Source organism: Mizuhopecten yessoensis, unplaced genomic scaffold, assembly GCF_002113885.1.
Source record: "Mizuhopecten yessoensis strain PY_sf001 unplaced genomic scaffold, ASM211388v2 scaffold716191, whole genome shotgun sequence".
Taxonomy (NCBI): Eukaryota; Metazoa; Mollusca; class Bivalvia; order Pectinida; family Pectinidae; genus Mizuhopecten; species Mizuhopecten yessoensis.
Window position 1 is genome coordinate 33,613 of NW_018479993.1, and position 15,346 is coordinate 48,958.

The following is a 15,346-nucleotide window of genomic DNA, read 5'->3' on the forward strand; positions in this document are numbered from 1 at the left end:
GATTTTCTTCTAATATCAACCATCCTGTGAACTATGATTTTCTATGGCAAGCAGCAGTTTGAATATCTATATATGCCTAAGGGTGCAGTTGCCCAAACAAGGAGTCCACTACTTATACTCTAAACAGTAGGGGATTAATCCTCTTTTGTTTATATATTAGTAGGGTCTCCAGTCAGGTCAGTGGTGAAGGCTCACCGGACTGACTCTACCTAATCGTATTGTTCTAATGTCACGGTGCGGTGATCATCCTGTCCGTTGAGAGAGGATAAACCATCTGTTGGAATTAGGTATATAGGTTAATTGTTATTTCAAAGGTAGAGTCCATTTCATGATAGATAAACCTGTATTTTCACCTGTGGTTTCATGTACACATGATCACCAGGATTGATTTATTATACCTATCAAAAAATGTAAATTTCAAATATTTCAAAGACAATAAAGCACCCACCTTAGCATCACATTATCAGGAGAATAATAACCAATGTTAGCATGTAACAGCCTGGCATGCAATATATCCTTTTCAACAGGTGTTGCCCTTGTACATATGCATGCATACAAATTCACAATAAAAGACAAACAGTCAAATCATAATTCATATTTATGACAAAATAAATCAATATTTAATCCCCAAAATGCTAGCCTAAACTACATGCACATGAAAGGCATGACACAAACTACAGCATTTTAACCAAAAACCAACACTTTTACCATTATTTCAGAGAATGTGTTAACAGTTGCTTCGCTCGGCCATAATAAAATATATAAATACTATATGTTATAAAATATAACCTGGAATAATCCCGCAAACTCAGAAAACTATGCTATGCCTTATTCGATCTGTTTGACAATGGAAATAATGTCCGATAAATTTTAGCTTTCTACGCTTAGCAGTGCTTGAACAAGTTTAGTATTACATCTTCAGAAAAAAAAATCGCCTCCCTCTGCTCGGCAGGTAAATTATAATTGTCACAATCTCAGAAATAATGAAGTTAAGAATATTGTTTGGTGCTTGAAAAGTAGTATACATGTCCAATCGACATGACAGTTATAATTTATTAGTTTTTTTGAGTCTTTCTCTGAGTTTAAAATTTGGGCAACACCCAAAATTAATTCCTGGGGTAACATTATTTTTGCAATTGTTTATCAACCATATATTTATACAGTACATAATATATTGATTAAATACATGACATTTCCTTACAAATACATGTTAAACCAGACCCTCAACTGGGTGTCAACCAACAAAAAACATATACAATTAGTGGTTAGGTTTTAAGAATCAATGTGTCCAGGATATATGAATATATGGGAAGCGTATAGGGCAGAGTCTGACAAAGAGGACGTTCAGGCCCTGTATCAGAACAAGAGGCCCAGGGGCCTGGTATTCTATTTTTTAATTTAAAACCTGCTGAGTACCATACAGGTTTATAAAAGGAGTAGAAGAAACAAAGTTGCAAGAAGAACTACATATAAATCTGTTTTGGTGGGGAAAACACCAAGAAAATGGGGTTCCATGCTATGTCCCAATTTTCCTCTATTTCCCCTATTGGGCCTCACATATATCTTTATATGCAAATTAAACAAATTGAGTTTTTTCCCCCTAAGCATCCTTCAGACCACATTTGGCTTAAATCTCTTCATTTGTACAGAAGGGAAAATATTTTTCTCTATTTCCCCTATAGGGCCCCGCTCCTCTACCCCTGGGGGTGGGGGTGGGGGGACATCTTTCATTTATAAATATTAAATTCCCTTTGCCCAAATATTCTCTAGAACAAGTTTGGTTAAAATCTCTTCAACGGTACAGAAGGAAAAGGATTTCTTAAATGTTTTCCTCTATTTCCCCTAATGGGCCCCACCCATCTACACCAAAGAAGGGGGTCCACCCACCTCAGTTTATACAAAATTGATTTTTTTTGTCCCTAAGCATGCTTCAGACTGCATTTCGTTTATAACCCTTCAATTGTATAATAGGAGAAAAAAAATCCTCTATTTCCCCTATTGGGCCCTGCCCCTATGCCCCCAGAGGGGCCACACCCTCCGTTTATACAAACTTGAGGTGATGCTCTAGAACAAATTTGGTCAAAAGCCTTCATTTGGTTGAGAAGAAGAATTTTAAAGATTTAACTATTTTCCCCCCTATTTGGCCCCGCCCCTCTGCCATGAGGGGGGCCATACCATCTGTTTATACAAAACTTAGAACCCTTTGACCAATGATGCTCCAGACCAAATTTGGTCAAAATCCCTTTATCGGTACAAAAGGAAAAGGGTTCTTTAATGTTTTCCTCTATTTCCACTAATTGGCCCCACCCATCAGCCCAAAATACAAAATTGATTCTTTTGTCCCTAAGCATGCTTCAAACTGCATTTGGTTTAAATCCCTTCACTTGTATAGTAAGAGAAAAAAAATCCTCTACCTCTCCTATTGGGCCCTCCCTCTCCGCCCCAGAGGGGCAACACCCTCTGTTTAAACAAACTTGGTTCCTCTTCACCCAAGGATGCTTCAGACAAAATATGGAACAAATCCTTTCATTCCTACAGAAGAGGATGGATTTTAAAGAATTTGCTGTATTTCCCTTATTGAGCCCCACCCCTCAGGCCCCTGGGGGGCCAGACCCAAGGTTTATACAAAATTGATTCACCTTCACAAAAGGATGCTTCAAGACCAAATATGGAACAAATCCTCCATTACTACAGAAGAAGATGAATTTGCTTTGTCCAAAGATGCTCTAGAACAAATTTGGTCAAAATCCTTCTATTGGTTGAAAAGAAGATTTTTTAAAGATTAACCTATTTTCCTCCTATTTGGCCCGCCCCTCCGCCCCAGGTGGACCATAACCTCCGTTTATACAAAACTGAGAACCCTTTGGCCAATGATGCTCCAGACCAAATTTGGTCAAAATCCTTTGGAGCCGTTCAGGACTAGTAGCGTTTTAAAGGAAAAAGCTGCCGGACGCTGCGCCATGGCATAAGCTCACTTGGCCCTTTGGGCCAGGTGAACTAAAAAACTATCTGGTACTTTTAGTATGTAATTTATATCATCACACTTAAACACATTTCTGATTAATAGGACAAAACTTTGCTTTTTTTGTTTTGTTTTTGTTTTAATTCAATATAACAATAAAAAAGAATTCCAGTTTATCCTATATTTGAGTCTGAAGAAGAGCACCTCTAGGTCCTGTATCAGAAAACATTTTCTATAAGTATGTATTGATTGTATCACAAGTGAACATATGTCTGATTAAACAAGAGGCCCAATGGGCCTGCATCACCACCTGGTATTAATCTCATAATTGTAACCTAAAAAGAGGACTAAAGTAAAGCTACAGGCAAAAAATATTGGCGTTTTGACTTAAAGTTTAAAGTAATTCACAAAAAATGGGCAAAGGTCATTCATTTGAACAAACTCGGTAGCCCTTCATTCCAGCATGTTACTGGCCAAATATCATCACCCTAAGCCTCTTGGCTATTTGGAAGACGTCGTTTAAAGGTTTTAAACATATTTGACCCCAGTGACCTTGAATATAAATCAAGGTCATTTATTTGAACAAACTTGGTAGCCCTTCATCCTAGCATGTTACTGACCAAATATCATTACCCTAGGCCTCTTGGTTATTTAGAAGAAGTCGTTTAAAGGTTTTAAAGATATTTGACCCCAGTGACCTTTAATATAAATCAAGGTGATTTATTTGAACAAACATGGTAGCCCTTCATCCAAGCATGTTACTTGCCAAATATCACCCTAGGCCTCTCAGTTATTCAGAAGAAGTCGTTTAAAAGTTTTAAAGATATTTGACCCCAGTGACCTTGAATATAAATCAAGGTCATTTATTTGAAAAAACTTGGTAGCCCTTCATCCCAACATGTTTCTGGCCAAATATCATCACCCTAGGCCTCTTGGTTATTTAGAAGAAGTTGTTAAAGGTTTTAAACATATTTGACCCCAGTGACCTTGAATATAAACCAAGGTCATTTATTTGAACATTCTTGGTAGCCCTTCATTTCAGCATGTAACTGGCCAAATATCACCACCCTAGGTCTCTCAGTTATTCAGAAGAAGCCGTTTAAAGGTTTTTAACATATTTGACCCCTGTGACCTTGAATATAAATCAAGGTCATTTATTTGAACAAACTTGGTAGCCCTTCATTTCAGCATGGTACTGGCCAACTATCTTCACACTAGGCCTCTTGGTTATTCAGAAGAAGTTGTTGAAAGGTTTTAAACATATTTGACCCCAGTGACCTTGAATATAAATCAAGGTCATTTATTTGAACAAACTTGGTAGCCCTTCATCCCAGCATGTTACTGGTCAAATATTTATCACCCTAGGCCTCTTGGTTATTCAAAAGAAGTTGTTTAAAGATTTTAACATATTTGACCCCGTGACCTTGAAAGTGGTTGGAGGTCCTTTATTTGAACAAACTTGTTAGCCCTTCATCCCAGTATGTTTCTGGCCAAATATCATTGCCTTAGCCCTTTTGGTTACTGAGAAGAAGTTGTTTAAAGTAAAAAGTTGACGCCGGACGGATGCCGGACGGACGATGGATGCTGCACCATGCCATAAGTTCACTTGGCCCTTCGGGCCAGGTGAGCTAATAAACAAGACTTTGCATGTTTTTCTGCCAATTACTATTGCGACAAAATAGAATTCCATTTGATTAATAATCTTGAAAGTTGACAACCAAAGATGGCCCCTACAACAATTATTTTTCTTTTATTATGTCGGAAGAAATTGTTACAAAGTTGACATGAAGAACAAAAGACTCACAAGTTTCCTTTAAACTATACAATGTCACTTTCGCCTCTCTGTCTTACATTTATTGGTGTGAAGTAAACATTTTATTTATGAAAAAAAATAGAAAACATACATATTGCTGTAAAATCAGACTCCATGAATTCAACCTTTCCAGACAACCTAATCTCTTCAGAAGTGAACATGCATTAACATTATCAAACGTAGAATAATCATGAAAAATAAATCTATGGATTTTGTGGAAAATATATTCTTTGCATCAATCACTAAATCAAAAATGGTTTAAATAAATTTTGGAGGGACAATATTTCAGATCATTATGTATACACATTATAAACGGTATTCCGTAAACAACAATCTATACCACAGACCATGTTGATTAGACTGTTGTGCTGACAATCTCACCTTGTTTGAGGTGGACAACAATAAATAAAGGAAAGTTACATTTTCATGATACTTAATTCTAAACCAGATAGGAGTTGGTAAACATTTTTAGCTTCCCACTAGTGGGAAACACCAAGGGTGTTATTTCATTGGTCAACCTCATAATCGAGCCCGAGTTCCCTCTGGCCGACACCGACACCAGACCTAGACATTTTGACAGATGTCACACCAGACATCTATCTGTCAAAATGTCTAGGTCTGTGGTGTCGGGACCAGAGGAAACTCGGCCTAGTAACTCCAGACATCTATCTGTCAAAATGTCTAAGTCTGTGGTGTCAGGACCAGAGGAAACTCAGGCTTTGTCATAATCATGATGTCACGAACAATGCTTTGGCACCATCATCTTCTATCGTGATGTCATGATTCATGGCATTTGTTTCCACAATCGTCAACAAAATGATGCATTTCCAAGGGAAACATATTGTTTTCTAGATATGATATGATGAATGTTATGGGAGACTGGAGAAAACGGTCCCCAATCTTATGGTGGTGGGTTGTCATGTGTATCCATCTCTCATTAGTTAGTTTTAAAATTGTAAAAGACACTCTGTAAAACTTGTACATTGTACCTTTAAACAATTTGATAATTAACTAAATCAAGTTAGGGAAACATGATAACCCACCATCTCTTATTGAGGAACCGCTATACAAACTATATATCTATATATAATAACAAGTATTCCATATAAACTATGTAAAAACTCTGAGATACAGATCAGTAAAACTCTACCATCACATTAAAGTTCCGTGTCACACATTAAATGATCACTTCCCTCTATTTCTGTATACATTGAGTGAATAAATGAATAAGTATATATAGAAATGTGGATTCTGATCTCTGTTTACTTAACAAAATTGTTAAAGTTCTATAATTTAGCTTTCTTTTACAACGCTGATTTCCAATTCCTTACCATGCCCACGTTTAATCCATACATGCAGTAATCTACAACAAAGAAATAAATGGTAAATACAAGTTTTTATGAAGATAAAGATAGACAACTCTTTATAAAAATTCTGCAATTCCTGCTACTTCAGCTGAAACAGAAAGCAATGGAACAATGACTCACAAATGTTTTTTTACAAGGCTAGATAATAAAATGTGAAACAAAATTGCCTCTTGTCTTTGTTCACATACAATGAAGAAAGTTTTCTTGTAGATAAAAGAACATTTATGGGGAGAATAAAATGAAAAGGATGTGTGTAAATTTGACTGAAAATATTAAAAACATTAATACTGGAGAAAATGTGACACATTTTAACACGAGACCTTTTCAGAGCTGCTGTAAGCAGTGCTGTTCTAATGATCAAATATGTATTTTGCAAACTGGTTGGTCACACAACTAATTATATTTGATCAATTATGAAATCCACAAAATCCAATTGAAGACAGTTGTTTTCTTCTGCTCAAATGATTATATTCAGATATCATTAGTTAGTGAGCATTGAGGAAATTCTCTATTGTTGATCCAGCTCATCTTCCATTTCACTACAGTATGCATATTTATGAAGGAGTTTTTTTGAAAATCAATTAAGGCCTGTCATATTTTGTACAGCAAAATGTGTTTATTTCGAACATTCCAATTGCAAATCTATGTTAATAATTACCTTATAATTAAGTCATTCAACCCAAACCTAGTTTCACACTCTGTCTAATATAACATTTTGCTGTATTCCCTTTCTTATGAAAACCATGAAATAAGACCTGTGCATTCTGTCTTATCTTACCAAGGTAATATACTGTTTCCCACAGGGTGTCAGATTGGAGAGGTTTCACTGTATCTTCAATAAGATTCATTTATTTGGAAATGTGTAATATTGGAGTTTTACTTTATACACAAACATGTATGTATGAAATGTGTCCAACGTTTAAAGACCCGACTGGTCTTTGTCAAGCTATGATATATGGTTTCACTATAGTATGATATTATAAGTACTTACCCCGACAGAATCAATGAAAGCAATATTAATCCTGCTATGACAAAGAAAACCAATCCGGGGAAGAATGTCACAGTATCTTTGTATATCTCTCCAAACAAGAGTACACCGCAGCCTGACACAAGGTGTTCCATGGCTGCTATCCCTGCAAATAAGGCCCCTAAACACAAAATACTATCAGATTTATCAATACAGACCCAGAAAGTGACCTTGCATTTGATATATATATTATACAGTATGCAGGTTAATTTTTGTGACCGTGTTAACATTCTTTTCAACACAACAGCAAAGATTTCACGCATGATAATTAGTAAAATTACTGTAAGTGACTGTTTCATTCTAGATTGTAACAGTTTTAGTTGGATCTTTCTCACTGCTGACTTTTTTCATTATTGTAGCACAACTGGACTGGATTTTTTGCTGACAACCAGAGTAGCTCAATTGGAAGTGCATCTGTCTAGAGTTTGGTTGGTCCCAGGTTATAATCCCGGTCTGGCAGTGCATTTTTCCTCTCCCGTTACACTATACATATAATGTTAGTAAAACTTGACTTGAGGCTAAGTTTCTGAAAATGTCAAAACAAGCATCTGTCTAGAGTTTGGTGGGTCCCAGGTTCGAATCCCAGTCTGGCAGTGCATTTTACCTCTCTTGTTACACTCAGGGATGTGTAGACTACACATCCCTGTTAAACTATACATATAATCTTAGTAAAATGTTCTTGACTTAAATCTAAGATTCTAAAAATGTCAAAACCAAGACTTGCAGAGCAGAAACTGTTAAATGAAGACTCATACTTCAAGATTTGAAATACGAAAATCTAGTCTAGTGGTTGTTTTCTCTTAATTACCTCATTTTGGAGAAATATTAGTTTCCAAACCCTTAAAAATAGATAACGCTTTGTATGCAAAGTGCTCACCTACACTTAATACATGGTGTCATCTGATGACAAAAACGACATCTTCCAAAGGTTTTCATTGCGACGACACAGAAATGGTTAATTAAGGTACTGGCCATGGTCACACCTTAGGTAGGACTTGGTCATCCCATAAAATTCAATAACAAATGATAGTGAACTGATTAATACAGAGTTATAGATAGTTTATATGACAATATCTTAAGTACCTAAGTAAACAAATTATCTAGCTAGTTTAGCAACATTTACCAATCGGCTATATATTAATTGCCATGGTATTCATAAGTTCAACTTGTGTACATATATTTTCTTTACCTTGTTCTTCAGGTGAAACCATCTTAGACAAGATAGATCTTGAAATTGGAAGAACAAGAACGGAAAATGTGCCTATCACCATATCTGAAAACCAAACGAAAAATATAGGAATCATTGTCCTAATTTGATGTAATAGGTTTTTATATGCACTCGCTCAAAAAAACATTCTATGGAAGGGGAGACAACCTCAACAAATGGATGCTGAAATCAAATAAAGAAAAATATTATATACAAAGTATGCAAATACAGTTTACATATTGATTTTCAAAATGAAGAAACATAGATTAAGATCTTTTATACTAAACTGTTTGATGTCACGCTTGGTCATATTATAAGCTTGGTCATATTATATTTATAATATGACCAAACATTTTATTTATATATGATATAATTACTGATGTAGATATCAACCTGTTGCATTGTGATGACCCAGAAATGGATAAGGTAAATTTCGTCGAGTCCCATTACTGAGACTCAGAAATGTAGTAGGTTTTGTAAAAGTTGTTGATTCTCAAAGTCATGAAGAACTCAAATATCTGAGTCCCAAAAATCCCAGATTACAAGATGCCACTTTGTGACCTCTGTTGAAAACTATTACACGCAAATGTATTTAACTTTAAACAAATGGCACAAAGGGCCCCAAGATGATTCCCTGTGATACATCAATAAATAATAGTAACAAGATGCCCAATGGGCCTGCATCGCTCACCTGGTATACAGCTCACACTTGTAACCTTAAAAGTGATCTTAAATAAAGCTAAAGCCGAACAACGTCATTATGTTGAACACATTTTATAGCCCTTCATCTCAGGATGCAGCTTGCAAAACATTACCACCCTATCCTTTTGTTTATTGAAATAAGGTCATTTAAATGATTCAAGATATTTGAGTAAATGTGACCTCAAAAGTGGGTCAAGGTCATTCAAATGAAAAAGCTTGATAGCCCTTCATCTAAGCATGCTACAAGCTAAATATCAACATTCTGGGCCTCATGTTTATTCAGAAGAAGTCGTTAAAAGATTTTAAACAAATTTGACCCCTGTAACCTTGAATATAATCAAGGTTATTCACAAACTTGGAATTGGTAGCCCTTAATCCCAGCATGCTACTGACCAGATATCACTATTCTAGGCCTTATGGTTATTCAAAATAAGTCGTTTAAAGATTTTAATATATTTGACACTTGTGACTTTGAAAATAATTCAAGAACAAACTTGGTAGCCCCTCATTCTAGCATGCTACTGGCCAAATATCAACATCATGGGCCTTTTGGTTATTCAAAAGAAGTTGTTTAAAGTTTTTTTAAGAAAATTAACCCCTGTGACCTCTATGTCAATCTGGGAGTCAAAATAAACGAACCATCAGATCTCTTTCCTGGGATTTCTTTTATTCTTGGGAACAAAAAGGACCAGACTCCTGGTTCCCAGATTGTCTGGCTCATATAAAAGAGGTTGAGAATGGGAAGTCATGGATATTTAATCGCAACTGTCTTTCACAAGTAAAAGTTTAAGACCCATTTACCTAGGTGCAAGATCTACGATGAGGCAGTGAATGTAAGAGGAGTATTGTGTGCTGCTCGTCAAAGTATTTAAGGTCATCAAGATTTAAGCATGCATGCATGTCCTAAGTCAAGACTTAACGTCGCATTGCAACATGAGCAAAGTTCACACCGGTACATTTGGACAAACACATTACGTCACATACCTCTACCTACAATATTTGGTAAGTAACAACCTTGGGTAACAGCTTTATATTCTAATGCTTTAAAAAATAAAACATTTATTGACCTTGTGAATCTGACCTTTGACTTTCAGTCACTATCGGCATCCTACATAATGGATGCACAAGTGGAGCAAGAAACATGAAACACGTAATGGCCTCAGGCACAATTGTTATCCAGATTAGTCTTTTTATTAAGCATAAAGGTGACAGGTATTAACAAGTTGAACGATATCATTTACCACTGTTACTAGGGTGAAATTTTCCTCTCAGACTTTTTCAAAATAACCATTTTTTAAAATCACATGTTGCCATGCACTTTTAAATTTGGACAGAATTTTAGTTGTTCAAAATTTGCATGTATTGAAAATACAAATAAAAAAGAAAGAAATCCAGAAAACTACAGGGGTCAAACTCTGAACCATTACATAGCGAAGCTTGCCTAATCTTTACCAATGTTGCCATAACAGGAATTGTGTTTATGAGCACAACATCAAAACAAGTGTCCAATTCAAAGGCCACATATAGCAAGTGAAAAATGTATAGGGGTACCCTTTACCTTTAGATTAAATACAGTGAAAAAATGTACTTACATAGATAGATCATCCAGTTCTGCTGGGCAAGGGCTAAGGGAATCATGGCAACCATCCCCATGAAACAGCCGAAGGATAGTAAGCTCACATCTTGCATCACACGCTGTATCAACCGGAGAAACGTAATCCCTGCTATCCAGTTGATGAGAATCTGAAGTGAGCTCACTACAGAGATATGGACCTCTGACCAACAAAATGGCTGACCTAACAGGAATAGAGTCACCACATTGCTCTTTGACACCAAACATGTGGCTGCCGTGAGTAGAATGACCAGAACAACGGACATTTTACCTCTTCTATTCTGTGATGTTTTTTCGTAGTAAAATACAAAGCACCTCTTGATACTGTTGAGACTCATGCCACGATGACTGTGGTTCTCCCGGAATGGCCTTGTTTCCGGTACCACCACTAGCCATACGAGGATGGTAACCGCACAAAGCGCAGTAGAACACAGCATAGGGATAAGGAAACCAGAGTATTTGATCCAGAACCCCCCTCCCATGACTGCTAATGCTGCAGATGATGCCAGACTTCCCTCCATTAACGCTATCCTGAACCCACGTTGCTTTCCAGGTGAGGTGACATCCGCAAGCATGATAAACGCTGTCATCAAGGCACAGGAAATGTAACCAGTTACACCCTCCAGAGCACACCCAATGCAAAGGTATGGCAGAGGGGCTTCAAGGTAAAACACAATGATGTACACAAGCTGGTGTAAAAATAGCCCTATTAAGGTAATCAGAAATGAGACCTTTCTCCCGAACCTGTCTGATATGTAACCAAGGAAGAAAGTTGGAATGACAGCTGTAAAGCTACTGAGAAAAGACATGTACATGAGCTGTTCTGATGCTTCTTTTTGAATGTTATTGAAGACGTCTGCGGCCTCCGAGTCATTCTTCTTATCACAAATACTGGCATCCTTATTTTGGATGTAGTTAGGAATTCCATATGATTTGGCGACCTCGTTGTACACATAGAACTGATTTATAGGGATGGTGAGAACACTTGAGACCATGTACATTGACAGTGTAATTTCAATGATATAGGTGCACACCAACTGTGGTCTGGCTATTGGTGGGGCCTCAGCCGATGGGGATGGGGATGGGGACGGTAGATCTACCAAATCCTCCCCCAGCAATGGGGCATAATCGGAACTGCCTTCGCTTGTCATTGTGACATTCTAAAAAAGACGTAAATTAAACATTTTTCAAAGACAAGCTAAATATAAGTCTTAAAGAAATATTTCAGTCAGACATTTCAAGCTGAGGTTATGTATGAATTCTGTAATCAGAAATAGTTATTAAAATAATCTCATCACAATAATTAAACCTCTCTCACAAAATTGGAAGACACAGGAAAAAGTTAAAATAAACTAGCTCTAGGCACGGACACTGACATCTTTCATTTGTAGGTCTCCTTAAGCAAATTGTTTCTCAAACCAAATCAAGTTAGTGCACACTGCACTCCTGCCTGCATAAGTATAAGCTGTCAGAACAAATGTTGTTTTGTCTTTAAGACTTGATTACTTTGCAATTAAAGAATAAGATTCAAATTCATTGGATTATTTCTGATTTTTTATATACTGTGATGTATGTATTTGAATGCTAATTTTAACAGCTCAACTTCTATTTCTGTAGGACACTGGATTAGGTTGCATGGCTGAATAAAAGATTATGGACAATATGGTCTTATAAGTGTTTTTATGTGTGTGAATGCTTGAGATTCCATCTCAGAAATGTTAAGATGGAGTAAGTTTTTTGAAATATTAATTATCAGTTTTGATTGGCCAGCGAGAGTATCAGTCAAACCCCATGTTTCACTCATTGAAATGCCTAGAAAAACCTTAATGTGTATTTCACTCACTTAAGGACATAATCTTGACTGCCAAACGTTAATGAATTTTTGAATGATGTTCTTTATCTGTGTTAGTTCTTCTTTCACATAAGGACTGAACTCTTAGTATAAAGCGATGACTGTTCCTTTATCCATTTTTTTATACTACAGAATTTGATTATAGATTTTAACCTAAAATAGTAAATCTGTGGCATCACATTTGGGTCATGTTTGATTAATTTAATTCATCACTACTTTTCTTCCAAATCTATATGTTTGAGATCTTAGCATTACTTTTATAGAAGATTATTTTTGGTATGTATCATATATATACTTACTTAGAACCTTTTATAAAACAAGAGGCCCATGGGCCTTAACGGTCACCTGATATATTTATACAGAGAGTTGATTTTGTTTTTAACATGAACAGAAATATTATTTAAAGTGACAAAAAACAATAAAACCACCTTACTCAATATCTAGCATACAGATTTCAGACTAAAAAGGATTTNCGTAACCATAGTTTTCAACACAGTTAAAGCCTTCAAACATCTTGACAAGAAGAGGTATAAGAAGAGAAAAGTTATATTATTAATTAAAACAGTTAAATGAAATATTTTGTAACACAACTAATCTTAAAAATTAGGTTTGTGCGACGGACATCTCGTCAACTAAACTCATTAATCTGAGGCTTATTGGTTGTGATTTAGTGTAAATGCATAACATACAAATTGAAAATACCGATATCTCAACGGTAATTGCAGTTTTATGGTCAACAAAGCCGTCAATGCAAGTAAAAAAAAAATTGGCAAGTGTACTTTGGGACATACAATGTACTGACAACCCAATGTTTGTTTATGGAAATGACGCTCGGAAAGATTTAATGATTCATTTTCCATCTTCATTCAATGTTGTTTGCGTCTAGCATTCAGCCAACATTAAATTAATTTAATTAAAACACCATCAAGAAATGTTCTAGATTTATATTTGAAAATAATTTGTTGTCGGCCTGAAATCATTGTTGTACAATATCGCATGATGGCTGTACGATGGGCACCAATTTGGAAGTTTTTATTTGTTCAGGACTGTGTTTTTATTGCGATGCTTGTAAATTGACCTCATCTAGGCTGATCCCAGCCATCTTACTCAAACAGCATTAAACTATCACAACTAGGAAAAAACATTTATTTGAATGTTAATCATAATGTTACACACACACATTTAGAGCTGTTCGTATCAGTACAACTTGTTTAACATCAACATGTAAAATGTTACATTTAAACACTTACATTATTTGCAAATTAGTGAAATGTTTGATGGTGGCAAAACTGCCTGCATTTTTGAGCAAAACCATGGACGGCCTGATGATGTCACAAATGTTGCTGTGTGACGTCATTCATGCGTGTTTACAACAATGTTTATCTATAGGCATTTCAGTCAAATCTTCTTCTGTACTGGTGCTCGTCGTCGGCATTTTGATACATGTGTATTTGGACAAATTATTAACTGAAACCCTTACTAATGTGACGAATTTGTCTGCACTTACGTTATGCATTGGGGACTGAACACAAATGTGGCACACATGTAGCAATCACTTAGCATACCTTTTCGACACTTTTAAAACGCTTCTAAAATATTGGAGATGTGAATTTGAAATTTGATACAGTTATAATAGGNCCAACTACAGAAGCCGGTAAAATGTGCTATTTGAAATATTTCAATGATGCTTTATACAATTACGACATCATAGGTCGCAATAGTACAACGAATTAGCTGAATATATCAAACAGATTTTGATGAAATATGTCTTTTTTCCTTTTTTTTTTTTTATTCCAAGAAAGAATTTCAAGATTTCAATTCCGAGTATCTGCCTGCCATACTTATAGTCAACGATGCAGTTTCAATTTCTTTATGCTTCATGTTTTACATTAAACTCTATATGATATATGACGATTTTCGTCTCCGCTATTATAATGATACGACATTAACAACAAAGTCTTATTGTAATGCGGACCGTTACAAAGTCCCCAAAACTGACCCCTTAGTCGCAAATGATGAACTGGAAAGAGTTTGCAACTCAATGATACATACAAACCAAGTTTGAGCAAAATCAGACATACAGATGGACCATTGCCATCACCTTGGCGTACACGTACAAATGTGTAAATCAGAGACAACGACGGCCATGTTTGATAACCGATTAGAAAATGAAATGTGTTACGTACATCTGCTATACCCACCAATACTCATCAGTATCCGGCAGATAGTCTTTGAGGAAACGTCCGGAAAGCATCTGGCCCGAAGAAAAGTAAGAAGAAAAAAAAGAAGATATGCTAATCAGAAAGGCAGCAAAACACCAATCAAAAAGTCCCAAACTCGTTTGGGTGACTAGGTAACGCAATATATGAACTGGCATAGTAACACTGCAATACAACAAATCAACTTAGTCAAACAACAATTAATCCACATTTCTGTTTTATCACACAATCTATTCTATTTGGCTTTTCAATATTCCATTGAAAGGTTAAATATCTGCTAAGGTGTTTTTAAAACTGTACTTTTGTTTAAGACTATTTCTGATTGGTGGGACTAGGAACGAATCCAGCTTCTCTCATCGCATTGATTATAGCGTTAACAGCTTCCCTGGTATAGAACTGCGAAGCCTTGCGTTTCAATTGGAATATGCATCAAGGAAAATAGACCATTGTACTATATACCCGGATCGTCTGATTGTTATTTATTTTGTTGTATTGTTTTAGAAGTTCAAGAACTGGCCTAATCATATCTCACATCAGCATCAGCAACAGCTGCTGCAGTAATATTTTCATAACGATACTTAACTT

General features: G+C 35.9%; 1 protein-coding gene across 1 annotated transcript; it reads right to left on the reverse strand.

The window, feature by feature from the left end:
• Nucleotides 1–5,430: 5,430 nt before the first annotated feature.
• Nucleotides 5,431–11,841, reverse strand: LOC110442016 (solute carrier family 46 member 3-like). The gene is made up of 4 exons (XM_021485410.1): nucleotides 10,671–11,841; nucleotides 8,359–8,442; nucleotides 7,134–7,290; nucleotides 5,431–6,138 (listed from the first exon to the last, which is right to left on the reverse strand). Exons 1-4 carry the CDS (start codon nucleotides 11,839–11,841, stop codon nucleotides 6,069–6,071), a joined length of 1,482 nt encoding a protein of 493 aa, XP_021341085.1. The 3' UTR covers nucleotides 5,431–6,068.
• Nucleotides 11,842–15,346: the final 3,505 nt, after the last annotated feature.

What these genes read in the sequence shown, in the direction of transcription:
- LOC110442016 (XM_021485410.1), bottom strand. Translation starts at nt 11,841, where the DNA reads ATGACAAGCGAAGGCAGTTCCGATTATGCCCCATTGCTGGGGGAGGAT. An exon ending in GGTTTCACCTGAAGAACAAG is followed by an intron (nt 7,291 to 8,358) that starts GTAAAGAAAATA and finishes TTTTGTGTTTAG; the next exon opens with GGGCCTTATTTGCAGGGATA. An exon ending in CTTTCATTGATTCTGTCGGG is followed by an intron (nt 6,139 to 7,133) that starts GTAAGTACTTAT and finishes TCTTTGTTGTAG; the next exon opens with ATTACTGCATGTATGGATTA.